Genomic DNA, 19,437 nt, shown 5'->3' on the forward strand with positions numbered 1-19,437 from the left:
ACAGCTCTTCCGCTGGCCGGTGCAGAAAGTAGGACAAAGAACTAAACATCACATACAGCCCTGTGATGCTAGAGTCTCCGGTCAGAAGAGACCATTAGAACATGTAATCTGGTTACCTGCACAGCACAGGCCACACATTTCATACTGATAATCCCATACTCAACTTCGTAACTTGTGTTTGACTAAAGCATGACGGCCCGAAAGTTATCAAGTATCTATCCAGAGACACCACCAGACTTAGAATCCCCCATCCCTCTGGGGAGTTTGTTCCAGGGATTAGTCACCCTTCCTGTTAAAAATATATGACATATTTCTAATCTGAATTTGCTCAGGTCTAACTTCCAGCTCTTGGTTCTCATTATGTCTGGTTTTGCGAGATTAAAGAACCCTTTTATAACATTTTCCCCGCATTGTATCTAAAGCTGGTGAAACACAGTAAGTATGGTAAAAATGTCTATAATTGCACAAAGGAAAGATGGTATTATAACAGGGCAAAGCTATGAGTCAGTGTGTAACCTTACATTTGGCACTCCCTGGCTTCAATTTGCTTAACACTGCATCTTTAGCATTTCCTTAATGTAGGAGTTGGGAGGGAGGGAACTTAAATGAAATTAAATAGAGCTTTTCAAAGACTGTGCTATTCTTCCTTAACAAGACACAATGTGACTGTTAGTTCAAGGCATCATAGTTGGAATACACTTTGAAAATATTCCGGCAAAGAAGGACAAAAAGAAAAGCAAAACCATGCTGCTTGATTTGGCTTCTTTGAGCCTTACACTGGTTTGAAGGTTACCTTCTGCAGGAGTCTTTGGTTACTCTATATTTTTGCAGTGTTTTGAACAAAAAATAGACAGTTGCTACTTTGAAAGGGAAATTTCAGAGGACAGAAACAGGGTATATAATTAAATAGTAATTATAGAAATAACTCTATACTGATAAGAAATAAAACCCATTAATTTTTAGGACATTTAACATATGCTGAACATTACTGAACAAATTCCCTGCCCTATGTTTCAGAGACGTAGCCATGTTAGTCTGTAGCATCGAGAACAACAACAAGTCTTGTGGCACCTTATAGACTAACAGATATTTTGGAGCATAAGCTTTCATGGGCAAAGACCCGCTTCATCAGATGCATGACTGGGGGGGGGGGTGGTTTCAGAGGGTCATTTAAAGATTAGGGTCCCAGTCAAGGGGGAGGGCCAGAGCTGACAAGATCTATTCATGCTGAATAGATGCTGAATATACCTTGTCAGCTCTGGCCCTCCCCCTTGACTGGGACCCCACCCTTTAAATACCCCTCTGAAACCACCCCCCACTCATGCATCTGATGAAGTGGGTCTTTGCCCACGAAAGCTTATGCTCCAAAATATCTGTTAGTCTATAAGGTGCCACAAGACTTTTTGTTGTTCTCTACCCTATTACAAGAAAATTCCCCTTGACAAAGTTTACATATTCCCGTTCCCTGATGAGTTGGGGTGACACAATCAACCGTTCACATTCTCGTTTCAATCCTGTTGGTGCTGAGAATACAATTCCAATGCAGTGCTCCTATGCAGACAGTCCATTCGAACACTCTCTGCATCAGGTGACACAAGGTTTGAGTCATTGCTGAGGTGGGGGTTTTACTTAGATTCCTATGATTGAGTTAGGTACAGCAAGATGGACTGAGGAGATCAAACTACAATGACATGACCACTTCAGGATGCCAAGGAACTCACTGTAAAATGGCTTCTACCAGTAAAGAACTGAATCAAGTCACGGATATGTGACTTGCCCATGTGACTTTAAACTTCATCTTGCTGCTGTAATATTGCACAGTAAGAATAAAGGGTTTCCTTCCACATGGCAAAGATATAATAAAGGCCCTGGAAACAACTCCCAATTGTGTCTTCAAGACTGCTTCTTACCTCTGGAGGAACTCTGTCTAAAACTGAAGCTGTAACAAAGGGCTGGATGACCCATTTAAGCTGCGGATGTACTCCAGAGACTTGACTTACATCAGTGGTTTATTTCATTAATGTTACAAGCCTGAACCAAGAACTTTGTAGCTACTGTACAGATTTGATTCCTTTAACTGATTTAAATTTTCACCCTTTCATTCCTGCTTTTTACGAGTAAACCTGTAGACTTTAGATATGCAAAGACTGGCAGCAGCAAGGCTTCTGAAGGTCCGAGGTATGTATATTGATATGGCAATGTGGCTGGTCCCTTGGGATCAGAAGAACCTTTAATTGGGGATACTGCATTTCATAGCCATTCATGTACATAAGGAGTGCTGCTATGAGTGATACAGGGCAACCGGAATGTTCAGGGAATTGCTTGTACGACTTCTTGTTAGCCAATGTGGCAGGACAGAAGTTCTCTTTGTGACTGGACCAGTACACCTTCCAGTGAAGGAGCCCAAGTTTGCTGTGAGCTAGACACTCTCAGTAGTGTCCCACCAGAGCACCCTGCGTTACATCTCCACAGCTGAAGTTGTGGTTACAGCCCATTTATAAAGACGACGTTGAGCCCCTTTGGCAACAATACAATATGAGTAAATAAACACATGTATGGATGTTTTTAGGGTTAAATGTAATTGAAAAACAGAATATTGTCTGAACATTCACACTAAACGGGGTAAGTACTTTTGAAGATGAAAAGTTTGGCTTCTTTAAGACATCACTTGGAAAAAAAAAGTCTAATATTTCTAGATCTGGCCTACAAAAGTCAGATTGAGCCACAAATATTGAAATATAGGTAGGTTTTGGCACAGTCTCACACAAGGGCCAGTTTCCAAGGAAGAGTAAAATGTTTAAGGAATGTACTCAACTTCCCTATTAGTCAGGATTCTTTCTCCTCAAAGCCAGCAGGAGAAAACAAACACACACACACACACACACACACACACACACACACACACACACACACACACACACACACACACACACACACACACACACACACACACACACACAGAGAGGGAAATAATATTTTTGCTTTTTGGCTATTTCTCTGCCTAGCTTCTTATAAGCCAGCCATGACAACTATTACTTCAAGAAATCAAATGCACATAAAAAGATAGTTCTTTCTTTCTCTCTCTCCTCTATAGGTATCAAGAGAGAGAGAGGGAGGGAGGGAGAGAGAGGTGGGTTTGCCTCTGAAAAAGCCAGAGCACAGCCACCTTGCCCAGACACCTGGACCACTCTCCCCAGAGCCCACAGATCCTGACAGAGAGAGAGAGAAACATGCTGACACCAGGCCCTGGGCTTGTGTGGCATTTCCTGCATGTCACGGTCTCTTTCCCTTCATAAGTACTGGGAACTGCAACTGCCAGGACCCCTCTAACTCCCTCACCCTCTGCCCAGCAACATCTTCCACATGTCAGTGGACTCTGCTAGGTCCTAGCGGTGTCCGGTAACGCTGCAGCCCATTTCTGTGAGGGGGAAGGAAATTCTGTGCACACATTAATTTCTGCAAAATTCTGCAAGGTGCAGAATTTCCCCAGGAGCACCTAGTGTAAGCAAAAGCTGGGCTTCCTGTAGCCAGTAGTGAAACAATGTATGTAAACCAGCAGCCTGCACTGCAAGCAGCGAAGAAGAGCTGGAGAGGAGAACTAGGGATGCGTGGAGAAGAAAAGTAACTTGGGAAAATAAAAAATACAGACTCATCTCCAATGAACAACCAGAAGCCACCAGAAAATGTCCCTCATCCACCATAAGGAGACGTATGGCACCAGGGTTCTGATTAGATCTTGAAATGCATCCTGGATTAAACTTCAGAGACAGAAAACGCGTCTGATCGCACCAGGATCTTGAAACTGTAGAGATTCATATCCTGTACACAAGCATGATTTAAGATTGCACAGGTCTCTTGATGCATTTCCCTGGCAAGGATGTACAGTACTGAAGCTGAACAATGCAGGAAGCAGCTTTCAGCTACCTATTAACACGTGACTATTTTGAAGTGTTCAACATTCTCTGCCCACCATTCCACATTACTCAGCTGTCAAAGTAAAGGGCTCAGATTTATGATGTGAAAATTACATTTTAACGAGGTGTCACATGTGTTTAAAGTTCTTATTCATCACTACACCACTACATCTTTTAACCGAGATGCAAATGAACTTAATTAGCATATTTTAAGGACAGAAGGTTCACCTTATCTACATTGTAAAATGGCTTAAAAAGACAAAGCAGCAGCAGAAGAATTTGCTGAATTGAATGGTTGCCACCACATGTCAAGAAAGCACACTCTAATATTAAACAGAAGCCTGGGGAGATAAAAGTTATCATGTGCTCTGCGTGGTTTTAAATGTCAAAAGGTAGGTACAGTAGCTCTGTACTACTCTTCATCGTATGCCTGGTAAAACACAGTGCTAAACCATATATGAAGGTTTCCAACATACACAGAGGATTAATATAAAAGCTACATCTTACAATGAATTCATTACCTATGGGCATAACTATTTATTAATTTCACAGTTTCGTCAGGCATACAGCACTGTAATGGTTGCGCTCCTGGACATAGTTTAGAACTACAAAATAAAACAGCCTCCAAAACAGGAAGCATGTATTTCTAATCCCACTAACGCGAGTGAATCAGCTGTCCTGAACAGATGAGAATCAGAGTGGAGGGTTTCCAGCTTGGAAATTGACTGTCAAGGAAACTCCATCACTCAGTCATTCAAAAAGGCTGAGTGAAAATGTGACTCTTGCATCATGTTCTAAAAATAGATATGCTTGGATTCTGACAATGTTTCCAAAAGGAGTTAATTCTATATGCCAGACAATCTTTTTGTGAGAGGTTTCACCCTAAGGAGGGCAACTAGCTGGGGTTATGAGTAGTCTCTAAGGTAATTAGGAGCTAGATCTTTTAGAGTTTTCAGACAGCAATCAGCACCAGAGAAAAGCTTTGCAATCAGCATGGATTAGGAAGCATTAGCTGTAACATGCTCTGCTTGCCCCTTCCCTACCTAAAATGCAAGGCAGCCCCATTCAGTGATAGCTAAAGTTGCTCAAGGGACTTCAGAGTTAGTCTTCCTACAGTACATCATGGAAGCATGTGTGATGGACCCCGCTCCCCTACGTTTTATGAAAAATGGGTTATGAATATAAACATGCATAACTCAGGAATGCTTTGTATGAAATGTGTCTGTCATTTTCAACAGTATAATCTGCTGGATCTGTGAATCCTATTTTTGGGCATATACCATGTTTGTAGCTGAAGTTATAAGTAATGTCTACATATTTGTGTTCCAAATGTTCGTCTCTGGGAAGACCTCAACAGGAGGCACGGCTACCCCATTGTGAGGGTATGGCTTGTGAGGGGACAGCAGTACTGAGCCAACAAAGGGTCTTTAATGGGTGTCAAGGTACCACACCTGAAGGACTTTGCTATCTGCCTTCAACCGAGTGAGTGGACAGAGGGTGATTGCCTAAAAGGGACAGGTGATTACACTCATGTGACACTCTCCATCTTGAAATATAAAGGTATAAAGAGGGCCATGGTGGGTGTTTCTCCATCTTTGGTCTTCAGCCTTCCTTGGAAGTTGCCAGACATACCTTAAGAAAGACGGAACTTTACTGGAGACCCAGGTCAGGATAAAACCATTTCTGATCTTAAGATTTCACCTGGTATAGAAACAGCTGTTTAGGATAAGAATTCAAAAGAACAGAATCAGCTATACCTTTTCTCTTTTGTTTGATTTGGTAACTCAATTTGACCTGTCTGTTTTCTTTTTAATTCTTTTTACAAAAGCTTAAATCCTACTAATTTGCATAACAGAAACACTTGTTTATAGTCAAGCCCAGCGTAAATTGTTATTACCTGAGAAAGACGAACACTGTATATTGATAAATGGTGCTTACCTCATGAGCCCTCCCTTTGCAAATGTTTTGCACAGGGAGATGGTTTTATTGGGGTTTTGATCCCTTCTGGGGGTTGATTTCCTGGGTGCTGTGCCCTAAAACTGCATCCTCCAAGACCTGTGCCTTCGCTGTGGAAGGCCAGAGGATCTGTATCAGCAGGACAGGGTGGTGGGATGATCAACACACTAGGGAACATCCTGAAGGGTCTCCTATGACTGCAACCCATCACAGCATGAATGATGTCTGACAAAGGTATGGACCATTGCCACAAGTAAAGGAAGCAAACGCCCATCAGCTTTGGGCATTTCCTTGCTAGGGTTGCTAACCCTCCAGGATTGGCTTTGAGTCTCCAGAAGTTCCAGATTGCTCTTTAATTAAAGATTATGTCATGTACTGTACTGAAATCTCCAGGATACATCCAACAAGAACTGGTAATCCTACTCCATCCACCTCTGTCACTTGCAGCACTAGGAGCAGATGAGCCCAGTAAGAGCTTGAGAAGCCAAAGCATTTCAACACCCAGTGAGTAATGTCCTTGAACTGAAGGTGCACTCACAGCAGATGGCATTTACTGCACCTTCCTGCAACTGCCAGCCAAAGTCACCTCAGCTGTATCCAGTGTGGGCTTAGGAATGAGGTTTCTTTGCAGAGTTAACAAGTGCTGTCCCTACCCCAACTTCCACATGCTATGGTGCAATAATATGTCAGCTGGAGTAGAATGGGACTTCAAACTCAAGCCCTCTGGCCCAGCAGGGATCTCAATGACAACCTGAGTTAACACAAATCAGCAACTGCAAGTCCAGCCACTCAGTGGAGCTCAAAGAGGGGTTACTGACACAAGCTGGGCTGCCGGAAGAGTAGTGAGATAGCTCGAATTAACTGCACAGCCTAAACCAACTGGCTTTCAGCTCTGCCAAAGAGGAGGACAGCTGAATGTGTGTCCCAGCCTTTCAGTCTAAAAGTAACACGGAGAAACCAAGTTGTTGCTTATCTGTTCAGAGCTTTGCTCATTCTAAAAGTCACTGAACTGGTCTTCCTGCCAGTCAGTATGTAGGAGCCTCAAATATATATTTAAAAGCCTTGTGGGAGTCACGGTACTCTCCATGTTCAAGGCTATGTCCAGATTATATGCATGCAGACAAGAGCCAGAGGATGTGAAATTATTTGATCTCGTTCACCCCGAGTTAATAATAACTGCCGAGGCCAGATTTACATTATAGTGTTGTGTTTGCCTAGAAAACAGACACTGTACATCTCTGGAGAAATGGATTCATTCAGGAGGTGTCTGGCTTGACTGTAGGTGTTCTATATTGATACCATGTACTGCATAAAGCCACAGGTAACTCACTCCCTGCAATGATACAACGCTTGACACCCAACACTCCTTCTTGCAAGGATATATGGGAGAATCCACTTTCCCCTCTTTTACCAATGGCAGAAATCCACCTGTGCCAAGAAGGACTGCATTAGATTAGACCCTGAACTCGCATGTATGTGTCTCAGCATGAATGACACCGACAATACAAAGGAAAAAAAAAATTTTTCCAGCAGGTGAACGCATTTTTATACAGAGATTTCTTTGGAAAAATCATTCTGCTCCCAATGGCACTAGTGAAATCCAGAATAACTCTGCTAAAGCCAGCAAGATCGCTCTGGGTTTCCATTGCTATAGCAGAGGGGAATCTGAGGCACAGAATCACAGAATACTAGAACTGGAAGGGAGCTCAAGAGCTCATCCTGCCCTCTTGGCAGGACCAAGTTCCATTTTGATCATTCCTGTTAGATATTTATCCAACCTATTATTAAATATCTCCAATGATGGAGATTCTACAAACACCCTAGGCAATTTATTCCAGTAATTAACCACCTGCCAGTTAGGAAATTTTTACTTATGTCCAAACTAAACTTTCCTTGAGGCCCACTGCTTCTTGTCCTATTTTCAGAGGCGAAGGAGAATAATTTTTCCCTCTCCTGAATGTAAACCCCTCTTCTCTTAGGTACTTTAAAGTTAACATCATGTCTCCTCTCAGCCTTCCATTTTCCAAACTAAACTCAGTGCTCTTAATTATCTCTCACAGGTCATATTGTCTAGATCTTTAATCATTTCAGTTGCTCTTCTCGGGACCCTTTCCGATTTCTCCACATCCTTCCTGAAATGTGGTGCCCAGACCTGGACACGATACTCCACTTGAGACCTGATCAGCACAGAGTAGAGTAGAAGAATTACTTCTCATGTCTTGCTCACATCACTCCTGATAATTTACCCCTGTAAGTCCTTTAATGCTGAAAACCAACATTAATTATTTTTAATCCAAGCTTCTTTTGTTATGCGAAGGGCTGCGGCTTCACAGCTTGATTCTAGCTGAGCAGCATTTACTTACACCTACAGTGTTCAACACCGCCCTTCCAATAGGACAGTGAAAGACAAGGGTGGGCTTCTTCAGATGACTTATGCAAGCAGGATCACTGGAGGGGGAGTGATTAGCACTAACACCTCGGGTTTCACATCGGGTGCAGAACTCAGAGGTTTGGCCTGAGCTTGATTCTGATGCAGACTGTTACACACAGCACAAGAGAGCACACACACTGACTTTTTACTTGAACTTTTTGGAGCATTTGTTACGGAGACTGCTGATAGAAGTGCAGAGCTGTTCCCTATGTTATTTTCACCCAACCACATAGCAGAGTAAGAAAGAAGGGAACAATTCACCCACAGGTAAACTGTACAGACTGAGGGGCACGAGGGACTAACCATTTCCTTCTATCCAACATCATCTCCTGAAGATATGGCTTAACAATCAACTTCATCAGTTTTGCGGACACTAAGGAGACCTTCCTTCCAAAGACTCCTTTAGAGCAATTCAATCCAGTTCCCAATAAAGTAACAAATGCAGGAAACTCCTGCAAACAAAGCATTTAATTAGCAGGTTTTGAGAGAAATCAATATTCGGTTTCACTCTGTAAAAAGCACTGAACCAGCTGTCTCCATCTCAATTGAATTTCACTTGACTTTGTTGCAGATCTAAGATTTCAGCGTTCCCCCTTGTCTATGCCTTTAAACCACTACAGAGACCAAGCCAGTAAATTCTCATGGTCCTTTGCCACTGATCCCCTGCAAGGAGCAAAGGTCTATTGTTTCTCTTCAGCAGTTGCATCATTTTTACAGCAGTATTCACCACTCAGAGTACAAAGGTTTAAGTCATTCTCCAATGTGTGCAAAAGCTACACCTGGAGATGCACCTTTCAACTAAAGTCCACATACAAATATTAATGGCGGAAGGGGGCGTGATCAAATTAATAGCTGTATTCTTCCAGATTGTGTCTAGTCACTTTTCTTACTACAGTCAGCTTTTGTTTGCCAAAGGTCTAGTGTTTAAACGTCTTTCCTAATGCATTTGAAACAATAAAGTTGATCTCCACACCAAAGTTACAGTCTTTGCTTTGTTTTCCAATTCAACCCGTATTGTTTACATATTTTGTGACTCAAATTGCTCTACTCTAAGAAAGAGCTACTGAACTGCTTCATGCTTGAACTAAAGACAACAGCTGATTGTAAAGACACTGCACAAGTCATAAATTTTAAAGCAGGGAAATAATATGATAGCCATGATTTTTTCTTAGAAAAAGATCACTGCTCACAAAAATGTTACAGCTGCTATCGCCGTCTGATTCCTGTGGTGTTGTGGCATTCCCTATTAATGGTGACACTTTGGAGCCTGATCCAATACCCAAAGACATCAAGCCAGAAACTCCCATTGACTTCAACATGCAGTATACTGGGCCTTAATACATGGGAAAAGGAACAAAGCCCAGACTTGGTCTATCGATTCTCTCCCCCACATCCATGAACACATTCAAATGAATTGCATATTGTGTCATTCTAGCAACTGTCAGCTCACCCGCTCACTCTGAAACGAGTAACTCTGTTGCACTGGGAAGCACAGTAATGGTCCCAGTAGTGAGGCTGTATGAGAAATCCAAAACCAAATTTACTCTTTTTTTAAATGCTTATTAATACCTATCTGTCTTTGTGAAGGGCCTTCATCCAATCCTGATGCTCTATTTGAGAATGAACATTTTGTTGGGCCAGTGACCTCACAAGCCCCATTCAACCATGGGGACAAGTGACATCACTGGGTGCTGTGTTCTGAGATATTTTCTGTAAAGTGGGAAGCAGCAGATCTTCCACGGAGCACACAGCTTGAGAAAGTCAAGGAAAATGGCTACCCGCACGCCCTGATGAGGGGCAGGAAGTGGGGGGCGAGAGTCAATGGATATGTAACATTTCTCAGGTTTATGATTCTGAAAGGAAATTCAAACAAGGTTAAATTCCAGGCTTTTGGAACAACTCAAATGCAGATTGTTGGGGGGACGAAGGGGAACTAAAGCTGGCAATAGTCAGTCCCCTGTCATCTACAAAATTATCTGAGGTGAATCTGAGACAATTTTTGCCACATTCGAATATCATATATCGATTCCTCATCAAAATGACTGTTTTCTACATGCAGTTTCCATTTTCACCCAACATTTATTCTCTCTCTCTTTTCCTTCATTCATTCCCAACTTTTCTAAAATAAGGGGAACTTCAAATCCAGACCAAACTGCATGACTACCCCTTAACCTCTACAAAATGGCAACCCTAAGCACATCATCCAAATAGCCCCAAACACTGCTCAGCTCTCAATTTTAATTTTTGAGCTCAGAGAGGAAAGAACAAAACATTTCTCTTGTTGACAATCCTGCAATCAGATCATTTTTCACTGAAGGTGAGATTTATTTTTTGTAACAGATTCAATTACTGTCCCCAGTGACCATCTGAAAAAGGGACAGCAGAAACTGTTGTAGTATACGGCAAAGATTTCTCAAGCAAAGGATAAAATACACTATAATGAAGAATGCAATTGATTTTTGCTCCTCTTGGATGACCAATAAAACACATATTGTTGTTTCTCTTCACCACTCCAAAAGTATGTGCTAGTCATTAACTTGTGGAGTGAAGCAATACTTTTGATTTCTTCTCCACATCTGAAATCTCTCTGAGATCAATACCCTCAGATTCTCCCTGTTCTTCTTTCCCACATTGCAAACTTTTGTCTCGTTTCTCCTTTTCCTTTTCTTCCCTGAATTTTGCTGTACAGATGGAACTTATTTTCACTTCTGTTCATTCCCAGATATTCAAAGTCACAATTCCCCTTAAAATCCCTTTATCTAAATTTGTTTTTGTGCTCACTAACCACAGCCTGAACCTGGAGAACAGGACGACTGAAGCTAAAAAAGACGTGGAACAATTTTTTTCAGGGCTTGTCTACACAAACTTCTTAAGTTTAAAGCAAGCTGGGGTGTAAATGTATTCCACATTAGCCTTACTTGTGCTAGGGCATGTTTCACACTGTTCTACAGTTGGGTTCCTATTGTGTATTCTCCCAGTCCTCTCAGCTGTGGGGCAACAGCATAGAGAAGCCCCAGGTATCCGCTTGAAGCTCACTGACACACAGTAAAAGTTTTGTAGTGCCTTATAGTCTACACAGGTTTGACATGGGAACAAACCAGAGCCTTAGGGAACTTTTACATCATGCTCTCACAATCCATAGAAACAGGGTGCGTGCCTCAGCCTGATGATGTCAGGTGGACACACATGACAGCTTTTGCCCAGCTGATGTCTTCAGGCACACATGCCTTTAGTGTCTTCTTTGTCATCTTATTTAACTAATTGGTAAAGTTTCAGGAGAAAAAAATATATCATGTTAATAACTAAATGCTTTACTTCCTAAGTCGCATGAATTCTGCCTTTTCTGTTCCCTGGTCAGCATTCAGAAAGATATAATCACAGAATCATCGATAAACTTAACTTAAACCATAATTGCATTCAGCTTGTATAGGAGTAAACATTTTAAAACCTAGAAGAAAATAATTGAGGCACCTGTTGGATTCAGTGAATTAGAGCCAACTTTATTAACAAGCAGTAACTCTGCATTTACAGTTCTGTAAATAATAGCATTTGATCCAAGTTAATGAAAAACTGACCAAATATAATTACTATAAAGTGTGTGTTGCAAATCCACTGGAAGTTGCATTTCTTTTGTAGTCCAGTCTTAGTGATGGAAAACAAGTTCCTTCCATTAAGCTTTAAATGATACGACCAGCTCAAACTAATTTTTAATCAAACACAAATGACAGAAAGCAATGAGACAGACCAGTTTGGATCATGCTACCTACACTGAAATCATGAATATGCAGGACAACAAACAAAATATATATGTGCTTGCATGCACACTTGAGAACATATCTAGGGTCACAGTCTCAGCGCATGTAACACTATATAATTTCACTGACATCACTACAGCTATACTGATTTAACTCAGCTGATGATCCATTCCATGGTATTTATAATGAGAGCAACAACCAAGCTACGTTTCACAGAAGTAATGTTCTGGTATGAACATGAAAGCTAAGGCGATTCAATGGATAAAATAAATTTAATGAAAGAGGCACCTTTTGATGAGGTGGATTAAGCCCTGAGGCCCCCTACAGGAGGCCAGAGACCTTGCAACATCCCTTCCCAGTGAGAGGAGTAGATATCAGGTCCTCCATGCAGGATAGAGTGTCTGTCTCTGCTGTAGCCAATCAAGGCCTAGGATGCCGATATAAAAGAAACTGCTGAGCTAGACCATGGTAGTTCCTCTCAAGAGCTCAACCTAGGCAGATCTCTATGCTGTGTGGGAGGCCAACAGCAATACAGCCAGCACCAAATGTGAGCTGAACTTATACCTGAGCAAGGTCCAGGCCCAGTGGCCAAAGACTGTCCACAATCCTAACCTAAGAGCTGACAACACTGTGGACGGGATTAGTCAGACCCCAGCCCCAGAGCTTTACAGATGGTCAGGCAAAGACCTTACATGGCTCTCCTTTGCCATTGAGGGGTGCTCAAAAGTGGATCACCCCATTCATTGGTGGTACTGATGAGCTGAACAAGAACTTGAACATGTGGAGCTTAGTTTGACCTCATCAGTGAAAATTCACTATTATTTCAATTTCTTTTCAAAATGAGCTACAGAGAAAATATTCTTTAAACACAGAAGTATCTATTTGAAGCAACTAAGCATTAAGGGTGACCAGAACTGGGCTTTAAGTCATGCACACACACACATGCAATCAAAGAGAAATATATTTGCACTTTACAGCCTGTCTGCAAACACAAAACAAAAACAAACACACAAACAAAAAAACAGCCTCAGGTTATAGATAATGGGAGGCCAAAAACAAAACTTAGCATAAAACCTTACCTGATCTGCTGTCTAGTGGGCCAAAATCCAAGGAATACTTCACCACGTGATAGTTGTTCCATACATAAAGGAGGTTGTCCCGGGGGTTATAATCCACAGCAGCGATGTACTGGTACGAGTTTGGAAAGGGAATATCCACTAGACTATCCTTGCTTTGGTCAGTGTTGTAAATATAGTCTATCTTATTTCCTGTGGCTTCATTGTCGTCATCTTCATACACCGACTTCACCACATATAAAATCCCACAGATCATGAAAGCATTGGAAGCCGACCTTTTGTCATAGGCTGTATCCCACGTCCCTTCAATCCTTAAGGTGTAAGGGTTTAACTGGCTAATGACAATTTTGCCATTGTTCTGTTCTGTTGCATAGATTACCCAGAGCCCATTCTCATCCACTGCGAGGTCTATATCAGATTTGCCTCCCCACCTGTAAGGAGAGGTGTCGTGGTAATTGGCATTAGCAATAATAGCCTCCCCACTTTTTATTCTTGTCCTCAAGTCAAACTTGACTATGTTCCTGGTTCGCTCCTTGTTAAAGAACAAAGCCCCATCATAAATGACAAATCCTGTGCCGTCTACCCGATGAGGAAGCTTATATGTGGTAGTTGGTCTCCCAGCTATGAAATCATCCTTGGAGGAATACTCCGTCAGGGTGTCAGTTCTGTATGGAGTCCAGGGCATGTAGTAAATCTTGTCGGAAGCCTGTAGAGGATCCTTGCACCAAGCCCCAGACTGATGGTCTGACTCAAACAAGTGTTCACTCTGGTAGACACCTTTTAGGAGGCCAGGACAAAGAAAAACTGTTGGAGGGGGAGAGAGTTAAACACACAAGAAAAGAAAGTTAGTAAGAGTGCCAATGAGTTAGCATCAACTTCTCATCATTTGCAGTTCTGCAGCAGAGTACAATCAGCCCACAACAAATGTAATCTATTTGCGGATTCCTGTCACTGCGGGCAGTACTTACTTGGACTATTCGCCTTGGTAAACTTTGCAATGAATATGTATTCCCAAAAGGTTTATAGGTTTGTATTTTCAGATTATATTCTATACTACATCTATACCTAGTGGGTGAAGAGATCAATATCTGGGGAATTGCTCCACATGCTTTGTTTGACCAGTCTGCTGAAGTTTGCCCTAGAAATGGAAATACATAAAAAAAAAAAAAACAAACCCCAAAACCCAGCCTTAAAGCCCAAGTGGACTTAAATATTTAAAAGCTACCACAGCAAAGCAGAGGCAAATCCCTCCTCAACTGAAAAGAACACTGAAAGCAAATAGGAAGACAAAAATATCCTGCTATGGGCCATAACTAGCAAGAAGACTTTTGAAGCTGCTACACAACACACACACAACATGCAGGCCACACAATTAAAAATGAGCAATGGATGAATACTGAGAGGAGAAAGAAAAGACAGGAAGCAAGGAAGGAAGGAAGAAAGGAAAAGAATAAAGTTCACTGGAGAGGAACCCAAGGTCTAGATTTGAATCAGTTAAAGATGTCCTGTTAAACACAGTAGTATTCAAACTTAAAACATCCCATCTACGGTTACATGACAGGAGCATACAGGGACGGCTTGGCTAGCTGTGCTTTGCTGCTCAGACTTCAGCATGGAAACAGGACAGGGACCATCTGGCTCAGTTTGATTTAGAGCGCAATGCTGCACGGATGGTGTTTGGGAGCAGGCCCGGCCCATGTGCCTGGCCAGTGTAAGACTTAAAAAAACATACAACTCTTATCTTGGACTGATAAAGTGGAGGAGAATGATGGGTTAGAGTGGCACTCCCAGTGTCAGCCATGACAAGTGGTAAAATTATTGCAGCATGTGGCACTAACTAAAGTGTAGTCCAGTTGAGATTCTCCCTTCAATGCCCAGTTCAGGTCTCATGCACTTGAAATATGCAGGTGTATTAAGGGAAAGGTATACTGAAAATATACATGCGTCGGCATGCCAGGAGCGATACAGGACATCACGGTATCAAAAACAAATTGAAGAAAACAAAATAAATGCCAAGTGTATGCTGAGGCCTTAATCCTGCAGCAGATCCAGGTTATTGGACCATGTGCTCATTTGTGCACATTGAGCTAGAAGTATGACAAAGTTTAGAAACCAGATTGAGGGGCTGACCCAATGTACAGTGAGATCAACTGACTTCAGTGTGAGCAGGAAGCTCAGCACACACAATAACTCCTCACTGCACATTGGGGGTATGTTCCTGAAAAATTCTCCTTTTAGCAAAATGATGTCGAGTGAATTCAATTTCCCCATAAGAATTAATGTAAATGGCAGCAGAGAGAGGTTCCAGGGAAACCTTTGAAGGGTGGTTGGGATGGTGGAGTCAGAGAGTGGGATATTTCCCAGGGAGTGTCTTGCTACTAAGTGACGAACCAGCACTGGGCTAAGCCCGCCGGGGTTAACGCCTTATTAATATAGCCTCACACTCTTGGCAGCATGGAGTGAGGGAGTGGGGAGGAAACAAAATAGACACATCGCAGTTGCTGCAAACACTTCCCACAGAAGTGGGGTATGGAGTGGGGGGTCATCGGGAGGGAGGAGAGGAAGACATCCTGACCTCAGCACCTTTCTTCCCCGTCACGCACCCCTGCACAGCAAGCAGAAGGCTCCGAGGAGCAGCTCCAAGGCAGAGGGCAGCGTGGGGAGGGGTGGCTGAACAGCAGCTGCCCAGCTGTGTACCCATCTAGGAACTTAAGGGAACTGATGGCGGGGGGGGGGGGGGGGGGCGCTGGACCATCCTGGTTCCAAAACCCCCTAAGGGGCAGCCTGCTCCTCCAGGAAATTCTGCAAGGAAGGGACAGAACAGGCAGCCAAATGACATTATGAGGGATAATTGCAGAATGTTAAATGAGCATGTGATCTAACAGATGAATCATTAACTGGGACAATGGTAAGTGAGGAGTTACTGTATTACAATTGAACCAATGGGAACGTGTGTTATTGCCGTATGAAGATGACCTGAAACACAACAGCTCACCAGGCAGAAATGTGCCATTAGGCATTTCTGTTTACAGAGGGCTGGTGTCCAGGCCACCTGAAATATCACTTCTTACTTAGAAGTTAACCAATAATTTTTAACAGTTCAGAAGTTGATTAAACCTCCTGAAAAAAAGAGAGCCTGGGAAAACCCCATGAATTCAAATGATATGATACATTTTGGGCCACATTCTTAACTAGTGTAAACTGACAGAGCTCCATTGGAGCCAATGTAGCTGTGACACTCTTTTACAATAGTTAACATACCAGTCACTGGAACTAAAGGGTCTTTAAAAATCAGTTGGATCTGGCAGAAGGAAACTACTTTACTCTTTACAGTAGAAGACTAAGAAAGAAAACTATACCAGAAAATCTTTTTTAGCAAAAAATATATCTGCATGTGAAGTTGAGCAGCAGAGAAACTAAATAAACTTTAACAAAAAAAAGTGAGAATTAATGACAAAGGTATTTCAGCTAAAACGTTAAACTGTTAAATAACTTAGCCTATAAATAAATAATATATATTTTTATATATATATATATATATAATTTGAAAGGTATTTAATTACCTTTTTGTTCCACTTCTATTGTAGAGAGAGAAGTAAAGAGAGAAAGGAGAAAAGAGAATAGATTAATGGTGCTGTATTGGCCAGGTGCTTTTCTATACCTCTTCCAAATGAAAGTAAGTATTACTAATTTACTTACGTTATTGCTTTGTTTTGTGAATGAGATATATAAATATATACATATGTAAAACATGTCTTCCTCTCACATACACTGGATAAAATACAGGAACATGACTTAGCTGTACTATAATCTTAAAAGCCATCAGGGCCTGATTCAAAGTCTATTGACTTCAATCAGAGATCATTCCATTACCCCTGGATCATGTCTTGAATATAAAATACCATTCTTATCCATTGAAATCATATTGCACAAGATTTCTACATAGAATAAATTCCACCAAATAGGGAATGTCTTGATACCTATGGCCCAAATGCTGGACAATCAAATGAACCTGCACAGCTTTTTTCTAGGAGAGTATTTCCACTGGCTCTCAGTGGACTACTCATGTGAGCGAAGTCACACAGGACATAACCAGTCCCACTGTCAGCACTTTACCGTCATGGTCTTCCCTCCTTAACAGCAAAACAATGGGAAGAATTTAAATACACCACTATTTGTAAATCAGAATGCAGATATTGCTGGCTATTAATAATGTTGTTATTTTAACATTAATGCACTACCAAAACCCCATAACCTGTAACATACATGTAGTCCGTTCACCAGGCACTACACTGCTGTCCATGAGGGTGCATCTTTTTCAGCAGCCCTGACCAGTGTTCCCTGTAAGATGAGCACTTGGGTGGCTTCCCAGGATCAGTTCAGATGCCTCCCAAACGATCAGCAAAGCGCTCACAGCCTGCCGTGTGTGTGGCTACTGGCGGTGCATACGCACACATGCCTCAGTGTGCACAGCAAAATTAATTCCCCAAAGGGATGGAAAACGAAGAGGAAACATTGCCCCGATCTCCTCCTGCGAGACCAAAACTCCTGAGTGCCTGTGCACATTGCTGAAAGGCTTCCGTAGCAGTTTCAATAACCTACAGCCTATCCAAAGCAGCATTTAGGGCCTGATCCAAAGCTCACTGAAGTCAGTGCAAAGACTCACATCCACTTTGGATCAGGCCCTTGCAGAGGAGACATAGACTCTTCACCAGAAGCCTTGAATAGAGGCTCAGCAGACAGGGACGCCACACATGTTGCCTTCCACTGCACTGCTGCATCTGACAGCACCACTCCTAAGTGTGAGAGCCAGCCTTGCACGGAATCAGCACGCAGAGGGCCACCTCCCTCTCCGCAACAGCGCCTGACAGGTAGGGGCCTGCTCTCACACTGTGATCGTCACCAGGTAAATGGGATGCTCCTACAGTAGATGAGGCACTGATCTATCTTCTGTCTGTCATGCTTGTGCCACGAGCTTGCATTGTACTGGATCACTTGAGCTATGTCTACACGTGAAGCCTACATCGAAGTAGCTTATTTTGATGTAGCGACATCGAAATAGGCTATTTCGATGAATAACATCTACACGTCCTCCAGGGCTGGCAACGTCGACGTTCAACATCGACGTTGCGCAGCACCACATCGAAGTAGGCGCTGTGGGGGAGTGTCTACACGCCAAAGCGGCCCACATCGAAATAAGGGTGCCAGGCACAGCTGCAGACAGGGTCACAGGGCAGACTCAACAGCAAGCCGCTCCCTTAAAGGGCCCCTCCCAGACACAGTTGCACTAAACAGCACAAGATACACAGAACCGACAACTGGTTGCAGACCCTGGGCATGCAGCATGGATCCCCAGCTGCCGCAGCAGCAGCCAGAAGCCCTGGGCTAAGGGCTGCTGCACACAGTGACCATAGAGCCCCGCAGGGGCTGGAGAGAGTGTCTCTCAACCCCTCAGCTGATGGCCACCATGGCGGACCCTGCTATTTCGATGTTGCGGGACGCAGATTGTCTACACGTGCCCTACTTCGACGTTCAACTTCGAAGTAGGGCGCTATTCCCATCCCCTCATGGGGTTAGCGGCTTCGACATCTCGCCGCCTAACGTCGATGTTAACATCGAAATAGCGCCCAACACATGTAGCCGTGACGGCCGCTATTTCGAAGTTAGTGCCGCTACTTCGAAGTAGGCAGCACGTGTAGACACGGCTTTGGTGTGCAGTCGGAATGAACCAAGTCACTGGTGCGTGGTAAAGTAGGCTTTGATTGTGTAACTTATATAATGCTGCTAGCATGGCTGGATCTGTTGAAAACCACTCCTTTGGAGGAAGGAAAGCACATTGAAAACTAAAAACACTCCTGAAAAGGAACCCACACTGTCCATGGCCCCACCAGAGAAAATAAGAGACATACTAAGTCAGACGCAGAAGTATTAAAGTTTAAGAAAGAATGTGTGATCCATCCAAAGCAACAGCAACAAAGCAAACAACACATCTTAAAACTGATGGCAACAGGAGAGGCAACAGGGATGGTTTGCAAGTATTTGCTTTAACTGAGAGCTAGGACTAATTATGTAGGATGTAGGAAACAGTCCAGTCAAGAGAAAACATAGCACATGGTTCAGTGTTAAAAAACCAAAAAGTTACAGGGGGGTAGCCATGTAATCTGCTTCAGCAAAATCAAGGAGTCCTGTGGCACCTTAAGGATCAACCATTTTCTTTGGGCATAAGCTTTCCTGGGCTGGAACTCGTGATTCATCTAATGTAGCTGGCTCCAGCCCATGAGAGCTTATACCCACAGAAAATGGTT

At 42.8% G+C, this 19,437-nt stretch overlaps 1 protein-coding gene across 10 annotated transcripts in view; it reads right to left on the reverse strand.

Moving 5' to 3' along the window:
• Nucleotides 1–19,437, reverse strand: part of ADGRL3 (adhesion G protein-coupled receptor L3) — a 738,987-nt gene that overhangs the window by 274,970 nt on the left and 444,580 nt on the right. For all 10 annotated transcript variants that reach the window (XM_074993922.1, XM_074993917.1, XM_074993919.1 and 7 more), the window contains one exon: nt 13,136–13,936. In XM_074993922.1, coding sequence (XP_074850023.1) covers nt 13,136–13,936 — 801 coding nt within the window. The remainder of the gene's footprint in view (nt 1–13,135; nt 13,937–19,437) is intronic.

This window comes from Carettochelys insculpta, chromosome 4, assembly GCF_033958435.1.
Source record: "Carettochelys insculpta isolate YL-2023 chromosome 4, ASM3395843v1, whole genome shotgun sequence".
Lineage (NCBI taxonomy): Eukaryota > Metazoa > Chordata > Testudines > Carettochelyidae > Carettochelys > Carettochelys insculpta.